This window comes from Mesoplodon densirostris, chromosome 18 (assembly GCF_025265405.1).
Source record: "Mesoplodon densirostris isolate mMesDen1 chromosome 18, mMesDen1 primary haplotype, whole genome shotgun sequence".
In the NCBI taxonomy this organism is placed as follows: domain Eukaryota; kingdom Metazoa; phylum Chordata; class Mammalia; order Artiodactyla; family Ziphiidae; genus Mesoplodon; species Mesoplodon densirostris.
Genome location: NC_082678.1, coordinates 40,665,284 through 40,682,178, shown reverse-complemented (window position 1 = coordinate 40,682,178; position 16,895 = coordinate 40,665,284). Strand labels below are relative to the sequence as shown.

Genomic DNA, 16,895 nt, shown 5'->3' with positions numbered 1-16,895 from the left:
CATTTTCATAGATTCTTCCCAACTCCCGTAGACTCTTTTTTTCCTCTCTCCTTAAACCTCAAATATCCTCTCTGCCCTTATAGCCTTGCCTCTCATTTCACTGAAAAATTAGAACCAATCACAAGAGAGCTAACTCACCTTTCACCAACAAATCTACCATCCTACCTGCATTTGAAGCCATACATTCAACTACCTCTCCTGTTACAGTGAATAAGCTGGTTTTCTAAGTCCAGCTTCTTTCCTCTCATCTACTCGAGAACTTACTTCCTTAAATATTCCCTATCAACAACACCATCTATTTTCATACATTTTCCACAGCATGCAAATATATTGTCACATCTGGCATCTTAAAAAAAAAGAAAGGAACACGGTCCCAGGAGTCCTTCCAGCTACAGCATCATTTCTGTGTGCCCTCCTTCATAGCAAAATTCCTTAAAAGATGTGTCTATACTTGATCTCTTTACTTCTTCATCTTCCATTCTCTCTCTACAAGAAATTTTATTACAAAATGTAGCATAGGGGCTTCCCTGGTGGCGCAGTGGTTAAGAATCCGCCTGCCAACACAGGGGACATGGGTTCGAGCCCGGGTCTGGGAAGATCCCACTTGCTGCGGAACAACTAAACCCGTGCGCCACAACTACTGAGCCTGTGCTCTAGAGCTCACGAGCCACAACTACTGAAGCCCGCGTGCCTAGAGCCGGTGCTCCACAACAAGAGAAGCCACCGCAATGAGAGGCCCGCGCAGTGCAACAAAGAGTAGCCCCACTCACCGCAACTAGAGAAAACCCGCCCACAGAATGAAGACCCAATGCAGCCAACAATAAATAAAATAAAGTAAATTAAGAAAAAAGAAATTTTTTAAAATGTAGCATACATATGATTTAGAGAAAAATATTAAAACGAATACTCACATTTGCTTTATCCAGTGAAGAAACAGAACATTAGCTACATTTTAAATTTCCCTTATGTACTCTTCCCTGATTAAATCCCTCTTCCTCCCTACCAGATGTCACCCCTGCCCTAAATGTGAAATAATCCTTCCCATACTTTTCTTCATGGCTTAGTATATATATATATGTATACACACACACACACACACAAATATACATATATTGAGATTTCCATTTTAAAGCTATAAAAATGAAACATTGTTGCATACTATATATCCCTCTGTCCTGTTTCTTTTATTCAGCATTATATTTGAGACCCATCCACACTGAGAATATAGCAATATTTCATTCCTTTCCACTGCTGTAGAGTATCCCATCATCTGAATATGCCACAATCTATCTATCCATTCTGTGGTTGGTATGGTTGTTTCGGATGGTTTCACTAATATCAACAAGGTTGCTATGCATTCTCTTATACAGCTATCACGGTATCCATGAGCAAACATGGCTCTAGGGTGTATAGCTAGGAGTGGAATTGCTGGGTCAGAGCACCTAATGACAACTCTTGATAAGGTGGACTCTTCCCCACGTCCCCAACACCTCTTGCTGCTGACAAACTGTTTACTGCTGGCCATTCCTCTGGGAGCTTAGTGGTATCTCGCTGTGATAGACATTTTACATTACTCTCACTATGAATAAAGTGGCTCATCTTTTTGTGTTTTTGGATGAGTCGTTATGCTTTCTATTCTGTGCTCCTTCATAGCTCTTGCCCATTTTTGTTGGACTTTATCTTCTCCCTTTTTATACTTGGAAGTGACTTATATATTATATATCTAATCCTTTGCTGATTGTACATATTACAGACTTAGTCTCCCGTTTTGTGGCCCGTCTTCCCACTCCATTTATGGTATATTTTGATGACAAGTTCATTTTTTTTTTTTTTCGGTATGCGGGCCTCTCACTGTTGTGGCCTCCCCCGTTGCGGAGCACAGGCTCCGGACGCGCAGGCTCCGGACGCGCAGGCTCAGCGGCCATGGCTCACGGGCCCAGCCGCTCCGCGGCATATGGGATCCTCCCAGACCGGGGCACGAACCCGTATCCCCTGCATCGACAGGCGGACTCTCAACCACTTGCGCCACCAGGGAGGCCCGACAAGTTCATTTTTATGTAGCCAAATGTGTCCATCTTTCCCTTGTGTTATCTTCTTTTCTCTTGTTAAATAGATCCTTTCTTGTCCTGAGATCCTGATGATACTCTTCTACATCCTCTCCTACAAGTTTTATCTTTTGCGTTAAATAGCTCTTTGTCGGTCACTGCATTAATATGATGCAGTCCTAATTACTATAGCTCTGTAATAAATCTTGATATCTGGCAGGGCGAGTCCCTACCTTGTTCACTTTCATTAAGAATGTCTCAGTCATTCTCGGCCCTTCCTTACTATTTTACATACATTTTAAAATCAGTTTGTAGAAGAAAAAATCCATTGGGATTTTGATTATACTTGCAGTAACTATAGATCAATTTGAGGAGAATTGTCATCTTTGTAGTAATGAGTATTCCTAAGAACATGTTATCTCTCCATTTATGTCCTTCAATGAAATTTTGTAATGGTTTCCTTTAAAATGATTTTCACGTCTTTCTTAAGATTTATTCCTTAATATTTTATTTTTTGTTTCCTAGTGTAAATGATATTTTAAAATCATATTTTCCATGGAAATGAATTGACATTTGTATGTCGATTTTGTATCAAGCAACTCTACTAAATAAGTTGTTAATTCTAATAATTCATCTGTGTACTCTCTAGGGTTTGCTGTGTGCATAGTCATCATCTACAAATTTGTGATAATTTTATTTCTTCCTCCTCAGTCTTCTTTTTAAAATGCGTTTTATCTCTATTTCTTATCTGACCACACTGACTAGGACTGTCAGTATAATATCGAATAAAGTGGTGATGGTAAGTATCCTTGTCTTGTCCCCGATCTTAAAGGGGATACTTTCAACATTTCATTACTTAGTATAATACTCTGTGAGTTTTTTACGGCTTCTCTTTATCTGATTAAAGAAGTTCCCTTCTAGTCCTAATTTGTTAAGAGGATTTAGCGAAAATGGATATAACATTTTATCAAGGACTTTTTCTAACTCCATTAAGATAATTCTGTTTTTTTCTCCTCAATATGTTAAAGTTGTGACTATATTATTTGGTTTCTAATACTGAACCAACCTAGCATTACTGAATTAAGCCCAACATGAAATATTGTCTTTTTCAATATATTCATTTATTGATTTTGTTCGCAGATATTTTATTTAGCACTGATGTGTCTGTTTTTGATGAAACTGGCTTTCAGTTTTTCCTTTCTATAACATCTTTGTCTGATCTTGCTCTGTGGTTTTGCTAGCTTCATAAAATGGGTTAGGAAGTAACCTTCTTGTTTATTATCTGTAAGAGTTGGTGTAAGATTGAAATTCTCTAATCCTTGAAAGTTTAAATCTCCTATTGAAACATCTGGCTTTGGTATTTTGCTTGTGGCAAGATTTTTACCTGTAATTTCTCTAATGTTTATAGGAATATTAAGGTTTTCTGTTCCTTAGGAAGTCATATTTTTCTAGGGATGTATCCATTTCATGTAAATCTTCAAATTACTGTCATGAAATTTATATTATGCTCTTACCTGTTTAATCTCTACAGAATCTATGGATATGTTCCTTTTTAGATTTCTATTCATTTCTATTGTGCTTTCTGGCTTCTTAATTAATCTTCCAAGAGATTTACAAAGAACAATCTTATGAACCCATTGATTCTCTTTATTATAATTTGATTTCTATTTTGATTATTTATTCTTTTTTTTTTTTTTTTTTTTTTTTTGCGGTACGCGGGCCTCTCACTGTTGTGGCCTCTCCCGTTGCGGAGCACAGGCTCTGGACGCGCAGGCTCAGCGGCCATGGCTCACGGGCCCAGCTGCTCCATGGCATGTGGGATCTTCCCAGACCGGGGCACGAACTCATGTCCCCTGCATCGGCAGGCAGACTCTCAACCACTGCGCCACCAGGGAAGCCCCCGATAATTTATTCTTTTATGTTTATTATTTCCTTCTATTTTCTCTAGGTTTATTTTCTGTCCTTTGGCTAAGTTAATATGTGCGCTTTGCTATTCACCTTGAGCCCTCTGTCTTTTTTAATGTAACACTTAAAGTTATAAGTTCCCTTCTAAGTACAATTTTACCTGCATCTCACAAGTCTTGGTAATAATTAAGCTCTGAATATTTTTAACATTCATTATGACGTGCTTATATATTTTTTTAATCTTAAAACATGGGTTCTTCTAGTTGCATTTCTGTCATTAATTTCTAACAATTGTATTGTGGTCAGAGAATGTAACATATGTAATAACAAGCTTCTGAAATTTGTTGAATTTGGTCAGTTTTTATAAATGTTCTGTGAATATTTGGAAAGAATGTGTACTCTATAAATGTTGGGTATAATGTTCTGTGCATGCCTATTTGATCAAACTTGTTTTCTTCAAATCCACTGTAACCTCGCTGCCTTTTTTTTTTGTCTGCTTAATTTATCAATTACTGAGATAACTGTGTTAAAAATCTTCCACTTTGATGGTAGAGTGTCAATTTCTCCTTGTAATTCTGTCACTTTTTTTTTTTTTTTTTTTTTTTTGCGGTATGCGGGCCTCTCACTGTTGTGGCCTCTCCCGTTGCGGAGCACAGGCTCCGGACGCGCAGGCTCAGCGGCCATGGCTCACGGGCCTAGCCGCTCCACGGCATGTGGGATCTTCCCGAACTGGGGCACGAATCCATATCCCCTGCATCGGCAGGTGGACTCTCAACCACTGCACCACCAGGGAAGCCCCTTCTGTCACTTTTTGTTTCATATTTTTTAAGGTTATGCTATGTGAGCATACAGCGTTTGACTTTTTATATATTCCTGGAAAGTTGAATCTTTTAGCCACACGTTAAAAATCTTTTATCACTAGCTATACTTCTTGTTTAAAGTGTGTTTTGTTGTATATTAGTATAACAAAACCAATTTCCTTTGTATGACATTTGCCTGGTGTCTCTTATTTTATCCTCTGGCTTTCAATATTTCTGTGCCTTTATATTAGAAGAGATCTTTATAATTGGTATAGAACTGAATGTTTTATCTACCTTAATATCTTTCTTTTAACTGGAGCGTTTTGTTCATTAATGTCTATTGTGCTGTATTTGAATTCATTTGTACCATTTTATTGTGTCCTCTCTACTTGTCCTTCTTTGTTTTCTTTCTTGCCTGCTTTGGGTTGCATTTTTTAAAATATTTTCTTTTCTTTTTCCTTTTTCTTATTCCATTTTTTCTCTTCTGCTAATTTGGATGTTGTGCTATCTAAGTCTTCTTTTCTAATAGTTAACCATAGCTATTTTAAAAAACATTCTTAAAAGGAATAAACTAATCAGTACTGTTACTCTTTTCACAACCAATACAAGGACTTTCGTTTGATCTCAACCGTTCATACATCAAATTATATTCTATAATTCCAAGTAATTTCAATTGTTCTCTGCTATTTATCTAAACTCCACAAATCATACTTTATTTTTATACACTCACTGTTTATTTAAATTTATCTACGTATTTACCAATATCTTTGCTCATTCCATCTTCCTACATTACAGACACGCTATCTGAATTGTAGTCATTAGAAGGTCCGTTAATAAGGTTCTTTTGGTAAAACTCTCATTCTTTTTCTCTCCAAATGCATGTATTTTGCCCTTGTTCTTGAAAAAATTGATATGTGGAAGAGAGAATTCTAGGATAACATATTTTCTGTAAGCCTATTGAAAATATTATTCCATTGTGTCCTGGCTTCATTTTTGGTGTTGCATCGTCAGCCATCAACTTAGGGTTTTTTTTATTAATAGAAATCCATCTTTTCCCTGCAGCTAATTTTAAGATTTTTTTTTCACTTTTGTAATCTGCAGTTTCACACTGAAGTACCTATGTGAGGGTTTCTTTATATTAATTTCACCTTGAATTTGTTGGGCTTCCTTGATCTTATATTTGGTGTCTTTCATTAATTCAAGAAAATTCTCAGCCAAGATATCCTCAGAGATTGCTTCCTGCCCATTCTCTCTATTACTTCCTTCTGGACCTCTTATTACACTTGTTACACTTATACACTTTCAAAGTTAACATAAAGGCCTATGGAAAATTATTGGCTTCTTTCTACTGGAATTGCCCACTAACATAGCACAGTATGATCATTTTTGCATTGCTAGAACACATATTAAAAGTTTCTTTTCACAAAATAATGCCATCACAGGCCATAATTTTCACATTATCCACTTAAATAAGTTTTGTCACTTCCTGAATCCATCATTCGATATAAAGGTCCACACACTATCACAGATTCTGGGCATATTTGGAAAGCCACTGAGATCACCTCCATTCCTGATTATGAGACAATGCTGAATTTATGCTTGAACATAAAGGCAGTTGGGGCCAGGGTAAGGCATGGTGACCTGTTGAGAATGTAAGAGTTTATCTAGGCTTCTGAAGGGTGATTCCTAAAGAAAGCATTTCTGTACAAACTGATATATCATACTTAAAAGGATGAAGTTGTTTTTCATAGTGAATCTTGAATAGATGTCTGGGAAACTGCAGGGAAAGCCTTTGCTCCTGGTGTGTGGGTCAGAAATAGTAAAGCAAAGCACCTAAACAAGAACTCTTTTGTCTTTTGACATATTAAATATTGCTATTTTATATTTTGCAGCTGAATTCTAGTATCTAAAATATTCACAGGTTTAATTCTGCTGGCTCCCACTCATGGTGACTTCTTTCCTTATGTATTTTGTGACTTTTGATTATAAAATCATGTTCCTTGGAGAGCAATCCTTTGAGGATTGGATTCTTGTTGCATTCCTCCAGAAAGGATTTTCATTTGTTTCTGCTGGTCATCAAGGGACTCTTCCAACCCCAGACCACTTGTACCTCAACTTACAGTAGTCCATCTAGTGTCATGGTTAATTCAGGCGAGTTTCCATGCTGTCCCATACCATGCAGCCTGTTTATTTCTTGTTCACCCTTAATGGCGTTGCAACTTCACATGCAACTTCCTATTAGCTTCCTCACCTTGAGTGGGCCCTAGGCTTAATCACCTGTTCCCCAGTTCTCATAAAGAATCAAAGTAGGGCTTCTCTGGTGGCGCAGTGGTTGAGAGTCTGCCTGCCGATGCAGGGGATACGGGTTCGTGCCCTGGTCCGGGAAGATCCCACATGCCGTGGAGCGACTGGGCCTGTGAGCCATGGCCGCTGAGCCTGCACGTCCGGAGCCTGTGCTCCGCAACGGGAGAGGCCACAACAGTGAGAGGCCCACGTACCGCAAAAAAAATAATAATAATAAAATAAATAATCAAAGTGAAGCTCAAGATCTCCAGGGTTCAATAGAAACTATCCTGTGAGAGCCAGCTTTGAACCTTGCTTACCTCCCAGGGTTCTTGCTTTCACTACATTTTCAGCTTCTGGAGATTCCTTAATTTCATGCCACCTTAGTGATGCATTTTTAAATGATTTTGAAATATGTGCTTAAGCATTTCTGTTGTCTTAGCAGAAGGGTCATTCATATTATCATGTACATCATACAGCTAGAAACAGAAATCCACATTCTCCAACGTATCCTCCAGTCAGGCCTTTATTAGACTGCTCAACTGAAACCAGTCTTGCCAAGAGCACCAATGATTTTCATATGGCTGCATCCAATGGTGATTATCAGTCATTGTCTGACTTGTACCTCTCTGCACTATTTGGTACCGCTGATCACTCCCTCCTTCCCAAACGGTTTCTTCAGGAGACCTCACTTTCTTGATTTCCTCCTTCGAGGTCTCCTTGACTGGGCTCATCTCCTCCAGGACTCAAAATGTTAGAACTCCTGAAGCCTCGGCCTGGAATTTCATTTCTAGCCACAGCCATATTCCAGGTGATATTTAATCTAACACTTTGAATAATCTGTGTGCTGATAACTACCAAATTTATATTTTTAGCCCCATCTCTTAAGAACTCTAGACTTAAATTCAACTGCCTAATAAGTATCTCTGTTAGGTGTCTGGGAGGCATGTCAAACCTAACACATTTATTTATTTATGTTGACCAGGCCAGGTGGCTTTCAGGATCTTAGTTCCCTGACCAGGGATCGAACCCGGGCCCCGGCAGTGAACATGCCAAGTCCTAACCACTGGACCACCAGGGAATTCCCTAAACCCAACATGGGTAAAACTTATCTCCTTCCCTCTTCTCCCTCCAAAAAATCCCCAGTCTTCCCCAATTCTTCCCCATCTCTTTAAATGGCATCATCATTCACCCCATTGCCAGGAGTCCTTATTGATTTCTTTATTCCCTCACACCCCTCCCCCAACCCATTAGTGGGTTTATTAGCTCTACCTGCAAAACTGCCTTGAGTCTGACCTCTCCTCATGTCCACCATCCGGGTCAAAGCCAGTATCTTCTGTCACCCAGACAACCACAATAGTCCCTAAATGCCCCCCTGGCTTCTGTTCCTGTCTCCCCACCCATGTCACTGTCACCATCATCATCACCGCCTCCAGCTGAAATCTGTTCTCCTCCATCTATAGTTCTTTTTGAAAACCAGTCAAATTATGCCCTTCTCCTACTCAGAATTCTCACACTTAGAATAAAATCTGAGCTTCTTATCATGGCCAGTAAGGCCTCCCAGTGTCTGGCCCATTCTCTGACCTCTTCTCCCTCGGTGCTCCCTTCTGTTCTCCTTATGCTTTTGCTACCCTGACTTTCCCCTTTTCCTCAAGAGAATCAAACTGAATCCAGCTTCAGTGCCTTTACTCATGCTGCCCCCTCTCCCTGGAAAGCTCTTTTCCTGTTTCTTTCTTGGCTCACTCCTTCATATTGTTTACATTTCTGCTCAAACATCACCTCCATAAAAGGCCTTTACTGACCACTGCATATAAAATAGTTCTGACCTTAGTCTCTATGCCCTTATTTCATGGCACTCATCACCATGTGAAACTGTACCATTTATCTCATTGATCTGTGTCACATTTATTTTTCCCCCTAGAATGGAAGTTTCATAAGGACAGAGACTTTATCTTATTTATTATACTATCCTCAGAACCTGGAAGCAGGCTAGGGCTCATAATAGTTGCCCAATAAACATTTTTGAATTCAGTAATGAATCTCATTTAACTCTCACAATAACCAGTGAGAAAGAAATGATTTTTCCAATCTTGTAGATGAGGAAACTGAGGCTCAGAGATGTTAAATGACTTGGCCATGGTTACACATCTAGTAAGTGTCAAAATTAAACCCAAGTGTGTATGACCTAGAGGCCATAGTATTTATTTTCAGTTTTTTAAAAAATAATTTGAGATTCACAACATAATTTGTAATATATTTACTTTGAAATAATTTCACTTTGAAATAATTTCAGACTTACAAAAAAAGTTGTAAAAATAGTACAAAGAATTCTATTTTACCTTTACTCAACTTTCCCAAATGATAACATCTTAGATAACCAACCATGGTACAGTTATCACCACAAGGAAGTTAGTATTGCCGTGGAAGTAGTAACCTACTTAGTACAGACTTATTCACATTTCAACAGTTGTCCCAGTAATGCACCCTCCATCATGGAGGGCTAAGTCTTTGTCCTTTGCGACCTTGACACTTCTGAAGAGGGTCGTATCTTACCATCAGGATATGGAGAGTTTTCCATAATAATGCCATCAGGATATGCAGAGTTTTCCATAATAATACCATGAGGATGGAGAGTTTTCCATAATAATAGCTATTAATGTTGGGGAACTAAATAAATCTTCCTTTCAAGGAGTGAAAGGAGAATGGCTCCTCACATTCTGTTTGTTTTGCTCAGCTTGGCCGACCTTGAAGCATTTATAAAAAACAGCGAGAATGGCTTGCTCAAGAAAGTCGGAAAAGGAGATTTCCAAGGATTGGTTGAAATTATGGGACACCTTATGGCTCTTAAAGAACGACAGAGCAGCACTGATGAGATGTTTGAGCCTTTAAAGCAGACTATTGAATTGCTGAAGACCTATGGACAAGAATTGCCGGAAACACTGTTCAGGCAGCTGGAGGTCAGTGCAAAGTTTATGTTTTCTTAATGAAAGAAATAGAGGGAAAGTTTGGGGATTTCAGAGTGGGATGAGGTGGGTTGAAGTAAATGAAAAACAGGGCTTGGTGATAACTCAAGGTCCATGCTTTGGAGCTAAATGTGTCGCACATGTATAATGTGTACCACTTTCTCGAAACTCAATAAATATGAAACACTGTAACGCTGGACATATATGGGAGAACTGATGTGGATGATGTGTTTAGGTTCTTTTTCCAGGATTAGGGATGAGCCGAATTTTTCATTCAGAGAAAAAAAAGCAGGTCTGAGGAATGTTATGATGGTCTAAGAGGAGATGTGGGGCGTAAAAGGAAATAACTAGGCACTCTTAGAAAATGTAGAAAAGGGCCAGGGTTACTGGGTTAGAAGTTGAGGGCAAGAAGGATAGTGTTGAATCAGAAGTAGGTGATCGTCGGGAGAGTGGGCATCCAGGGAGCCAAGTCAAGGAAGGGTCGAACAATGCCACGGCATCAGAGCCTGGCATCGGGGCAGAGATGAAGACAGCCGGGTGCGTCCAGCCTCAGGACTATGGGGGAGGGTCTGACCACACTGAGGTCTCCTTTGCAGGAGCTGCCTGAGAAATGGAACAACATTAAAAAGATGGCTGTTACCGTGAGGCAGCAGGTGGCCCCCTTGCAGGCAAATGAAGCGACCCTCCTCCGCCAGAGGTGCGCGGCCTTCGAGGCAGAGCAACAGCGGTTCTGGGAGCGATTCCGCAGAGAAGCCCCCTTCAGGTATGCACCCAGGTTGCCATCACCGCTTCCCGGCCTTGAAGCATGGCAGCATCTTAAGTCCTGGTGATCTCTCTGTGGAGTTCACGTATTCTTTTAACAAGTGAAGACTAGTTACTAATCTTCCCTCCCATTTAGGTCCACTGGTTAGACCCTGGTGCTTATGTTCACAGAGTACCACTGCGGCCCGTGTGGGATGAACAAAGACTGTACAAATACCTAAAAAAGTCTAGAAGCTTCTGTGTCTCCAGGTCTATAAAGGGATTGTGTGTGGTAAGATTACTAGGTTTTTATTAAACTGTTAGTATTCTAAATTCTCCCAGACTCCTGTTCTTTTGGTTTAAAATAGTGGCTGATAGAATTTTAAAATAATTTTGGAAGGCATTTCAGTAGCCTAATGGCAGGATTTGAAGTGATGGATTTACTTCAAGGTGTACTTTCTCTGCTTAGTAGTTAGTTCTCAGACTCCTCCCTACTTGTGGTCAGGGGTCTTTACACGAACAAAACAATTGTGGGATGGGCAACACCCATCCACACGTGCCCACGTGCACACACACACAGAAGTCCTTTTCTCAGGGGCTCACTGCCTGGGTGGAGAAATCTACAGGGTCTGCTCTGGTCTGCTCCTCAGCGTCGGGGGCTCCAGCCAGGGGTACCAGCCGGCTCTGTGTCTGCTGACATGCCAGCTGAAGTGGACACTCTCCCCTCAGGCCAGCTCCAGGGTTTGCTTCTGTTTCCCTAGCGGGCTTCCTGCTGGGTCTCTTCTGTAGTTTTGGAAGTCTCTAGACTGAAAAGTGCCCTATGTAAGGAGCAAGGGAGCTTTTTATTTTCAAGGGTTACTTACACACAGAAATCTGACATTGAGAGATAGACGCTAAAGCAGCAAACAAAATGGAAAAAAAAATCACAGCTTTATCGGGAGGAAAAACAACATAATGATTAAGTACATGGACTCTGGATTTAACAAGACTGGTGTCTAATCTCAGGTCCACTACTCACTGCCTAAGTCAGGCAGTCACTTAATATCTCTTTGCTTCAGTTGCCTCATCTGTAAAGCGGGGTTAATAATAGTATCCACCTCATAAGGTTGTTGATAGGATTAAATAACAAATCTTTACAAGTTTTTAGCATAGGACCTGGCACTAGGGTAACCAGCCATCCTGGTTTACCTGGGATAGTTTTGGGGTTTTTTTTTTTTCTATTTTTTTTAAAATTAAAGCATAGTTGATTTACGGTGCTGTGCTAATTGGGACAGTTGTGGTTTTAACACTGAAAGTCATACATCCAGGGAAGCCCCTCTATTTCAGGCACACTGAGACTTAGTCACCCCACCTGGCACACAGTGAGGGCCTACCTATTCTATTATTCATTCATCAAACATTGATTAAGCAGCTACTGTCTCCCAAGCATTATAGTTGGGGCTAGAGAGAACGAGATGAGTATGTCAAGGGGCAGGGGAGGACAGATGTGTAAACTGTACTTAGGATAAACATACAACATGGAGCATTGAAATCACCTGGGGTCCAGTCTGTCCCACAGGCCAACTAAATCAGACTCTCTGGGGATGAGACCGGGCATCAGTAGTTTGTAATGCTCCCCGGGTGACTCCAATATGCAGCCAAGGTAGAGACTGCCTCCCGAAGGGAAGTAACTGGTTCCCTTTTATTCCAGGGCATATAACTCCAAATGAGTCTGTGTCCCTTTAGAATAATTGCCTTAGGAGCTATGCCCTTGTTCCAAAGAAGCATCTATTGGTCAAAACATTTGTGGAACTTCTTTTGGGACTATTCCTTCAGAGTCTGAAGCACATTCTTTGGATTCTCCCTTGGGCATGCAGTTGAATTTCTGAAATTTGACACTGAACACACAGGGCCAAAGCTGGTGAGGCAGGTGGGCAGCCAAGCTGGGTATTCCTGCTCAGTGCTAACAACATCCTCACCTAAGGCAACGGCCACAAAGTAGTGACACTGATATCTTTACATCATCTGTCTCTTTTTTAAAAAATTTCTAAAAAGGAATTCAAAGATGTCTGGTGAAATATCTTCCCAAACAGACTCCCAAGACTGCATGAATGGAACAGCACTCGTTTGCTGGTGTTTCTGTATGTCTGTTGGAAAGCTGGTATCCCTCCTTCCTAGTTACATCACGTGTGTATATTGATCAGCTCTTGTTGTTTTTTAATTTGATAGCTGCATTGGTTTTTCTTTCTTAGCACTTTTATTGATATCTGCTGGCTGTGAGGATATTGCTACCCTTAACTGGGTCTTGCAAATTCACATCTGTTAATTTAACATGCAGATGAATCTTTGCAAGAGACTACTTTGAAAAGAACTGCTCACAGCAGTGTGGAAAGCCAAACATTACTGCAATTTTGATGTTTTTCTCTTCTTGTCAAGAAAGCTATCAAGACTAGAGCAGAATCGTGGATTTTTTGCTGAAGGGAATCTTCATGGGTGTCAACGCATGAGTTTGTTTCTTAGTTTCGTGTGCATGAATGTGTGTGTTTAAAATGTTTAGACACCGTGTGTGGCAAATGAGTTGAGTTCTGGTTCCTCCACTTTCAGATCAATTTCTAAAATGCATCTCTGTGAAGGCAAGTTTCTGTTCCCGATTAGATTATAGGTGAAGCTCACGCTGATCTTGTCTTTGGGAGGAAAAGGAAAGTGGGTGTCTCATTTGGCCCTTGCAGTCTGACTGGTGCAGGATGAAGTCAGGTCATTGGGGGAGGTTCTTTCTTCATGTTCAAGTTGAGTTTTTCTTCTTCCTTTTGTTCTTAATTCGAAGCTGTATCAGCACATTCCTAGCTGAGCTCTCTCACTTCTCAGTAATCGGCTAAACTATCATAGCCAGATTCAAGCCCTTCTCACTCCTCTCGAAATTGGAGACTCATTCTCCCCTTTGAGTGACAGGGATGCACCAAGCTTTTAGCGGCTCTCTTGTTCAGTTCCTGCCCTTGAGCACAGGCTTCCTGGCTTTAAGGAATGAATGCCATGTTATCCAGTCTCCGTACTCACATGAAGATCAGGATAATCCAGGGGTTTCTGGGTCAAAGCATTTGATCCCTATAAGCTCCAGTTCAATGGAGACCATCAGTGTTTCCAGCGGGCCAGCCACCAGATTCTGTGAATGGTGGGGAGAACCTTCCTAAAGACCTCCTCCCATTGGGTGCTGTCCTGCATGACAACCAGCAAAGCAAGGCTTTCCAAATAGCCCAGTGCAGCAAACGTGAGGAAAGAAGGGCCTTCATCTTCTTGTGCAGGGTCTCTTGTCCCTTCAAAAGTTGGAGAAAACAGTAGTATTAGTCATGAAATCTCTCAGGGACATATCAGTATCCTCAGACATGTCATTAGTTCAACTTGACCCTGTTCTTGCAGTTAATCTGACTCACTGACATGACTCAGGCTTCCGTAGAGCAGAAGCGGTTGTGTTCTCAACAGTGGAGTCAGCAAAAAATTATTTAAGTGCTAGGATCTTCAGATAATACAGATTCCCTGACCTCAAGGACTTACAGCCTCAGGGTCAGTTTCAAAAATGAATAACCAGACATGTCCATTGGGGCCAACTTTAACACCCACTGGGGAGTTAGTTCACAGCCCTTGCAGAAGCTGTGCTTCAGCCAATGGGCAAATGAGACTCAGCCATTTGGAAAAAAGAGGGGTGGACAGCGAAGATATTCCAGGCAAAGGAAGCAGAACATAGAGACACACAGGGGGATGAAAACATAACAAACAGCTGGAAGACTGCATGTATGTGTGGCTGGGATGCAGGATGTGGGAGATGAGGATGGAGAGGTCCAGGTGACCAGGCCTTGACCATGAATGAGCACTGAGGAGTACAAGCATAAGAACAACGCACATCATGGAAACACCAGTCTTGTGGCTGCAGAGAGCAGAGTGGAGCGAGATGGACTCAAGGTGGGGCCTCCATGGGGTGGTGGGTGATTGCAACAGCTGGGTGCGAAGCAGGAGGACTGAACTGAAGCCGTGGCAGTGAGCATGGAGGAGGAGGATGGACGTGAGGGAGACTTAGGAGGGAGAATCAGCAGGATTAAGTGAATATGGGAGATGAGCAGGTAGAGAGCCTGGTGTAATTCTCCATCTTCCATCTGGACCAGTAAGCTGGAAGGGGTGTGTTCCGCTGCTTCTGAGATGGGGCCACAGGGTGGGAAGAGCCAAAAGGTCACCAGGTCAGAGGGGGCGTGCTGAGTTTTATGGTACCTGTGGGGTATCAAGCACAGGTGTGTCACTGTTCCTTGTATGTGCAGGTACGGAACTGAGGTTGACATTTACCAGCCGCTCACTTTCCAAGAATTCATTTAAGTCACTTAGTCCTCTCTTTCTCTTTGTGCCTATGTCTAGGGCAGGCCCGAATCTGTACTTTTTCCAAGATCATACAGATCAGCACTGTATTTCCATTTCTCTTAATTATAGTTTTATTCATCCAGACTTTCCAGGCATTTCTTTTTTAGATTAAAACACTTTTGCATTATTATTTCAATTTCAAAGACTGACTACACCCTTTCCCCTCCTATTACTTTCTTGTTCTCACACTGTATTGTTCCCCCAGGCTTTGGAGAACTGCTTCAAGTTTATTAGGTACATTAATCAGGTCTGTGAATATCCTGACAGTTTGCACTAGAGCTTTGAAATGGGAAGAGGGTTACCTGCTCCCCTGTCTAGAGGTTCCTTTCACTACTTAGGTCAAATTAACTTTTATGTGTGCTCAGCTACAGGAAATGAAAGCCCACAGATTTAAACCATAAACAAAAATTATGCCATGGGGCAGATGAAGTTTGGAATTGGTTTGACAAATGATCACCTCCTACAAATATTTGAGGAACCGATATTGATTCAAGGATGTTCATGTGCGCTGAGGAAAGAAGAGTTAGGAAGATCATTCATTGTCTTCTGTGTCCACAGACCCCCAACACTCTGATAGTGCCTATCCTATCGAATATGCCTGAATTTTATTCAGTTAATAAATTAAACAGAATGTGGGCTTTTAGAATTTGTCTGATTTATACTGACACCAAGTAGCTAAATTCACTTTCCAAGTTCACTCTAATGAAGATAAAAAGTAGAACCAACGCACTACACACTCCAACGATTAGTCTTTGGAGAGAATATGCAGAAGGAACCTTCATGCTTGGTACTCTTTCCTGTTGACCCACTTGCCACGAAGATGTTACATTTCTTTCCTTCTAGGTCTTTCTCTACTGCTCTCATAGAAGAGAAGGCTACTTGCCTATGTAGACAGAGGGCCCTCTTCAACTCTGAGAACTCCAACCCATTCTGAAACACTTGGGGACTGGACAACAGTGAAGACACACGGTGATAATCAGTCTCATTCTCTTAAGATGAAAATACACAACCAGGGCACATGAGCCAAAACTATTTAGATGGAACAAGCGGGAATCAAACATAGCAAGCATCAAAGTTAATCTGACACTAATTTAATGGTATGCATAACTGTTATTGTGTTGCATGGTAATTAGGCTTAAGTGGCAAGCAGTTCAGGTAAATGACTTTAATTAGGATTACTTTCCATCCGTCAAGTCAGATATTTCCAGAGACAACTGAGAGGAGAGATAGTTCAAGAAAAGGAGTTTGTATGTCATTTTCTTCCTTTTTCCCTCCCCTCTGTACCCCACCAACCAACCAACACACACACACACACACACACACACACACACACACACACACACACACACACACACACACACGGGATCAGAGGAAATGGCCAATTCTCTAATCACTCCTTTCCTCTCAACTTTCCCTTTATGTTGGACCCTGTGATACCCTATTCTGATTTTAGAGAAAGATGGTATTCACACTTAAGTCATGGTATACCTGCTATCTAGCCTTCCATGCACACAGAAACAAGAAAATCTGAGACTGATGATGGGAAGAAAGGATAAAGGGAGGCTGGGGGAGGAAAATGAGAGGCTCCTTGAACATTGTTCTGGGTGCTCCTGACCCACGTGGGTCCCTGTGCATGTGCAGTTCTTATGTTGGAGGAGAGGCTCTGCCGGGAATGCAGGTTGGAGGGGCTGCAGGGTAAAGGAGGCTCATGGCCGTGAGGACCAGGAGGAACGGTGGGGGCAGTGAGCACCCACTGGGTAGAAGAGGAGGAGGAAACA

The 16,895-nt window shown here is 41.3% G+C and overlaps 1 protein-coding gene across 2 annotated transcripts in view; it reads left to right on the top strand.

Annotated features, from left to right (window-relative positions):
* DNAH9 (dynein axonemal heavy chain 9) overlaps positions 1 to 16,895 on the top strand; it is a 314,223-nt gene that overhangs the window by 61,956 nt on the left and 235,372 nt on the right. For both annotated transcript variants that reach the window (XM_060082642.1, XM_060082641.1), the window contains exons 18-19: positions 9,768 to 9,990; positions 10,593 to 10,759. In XM_060082642.1, coding sequence (XP_059938625.1) covers positions 9,768 to 9,990; positions 10,593 to 10,759 — 390 coding nt within the window. The remainder of the gene's footprint in view (positions 1 to 9,767; positions 9,991 to 10,592; positions 10,760 to 16,895) is intronic.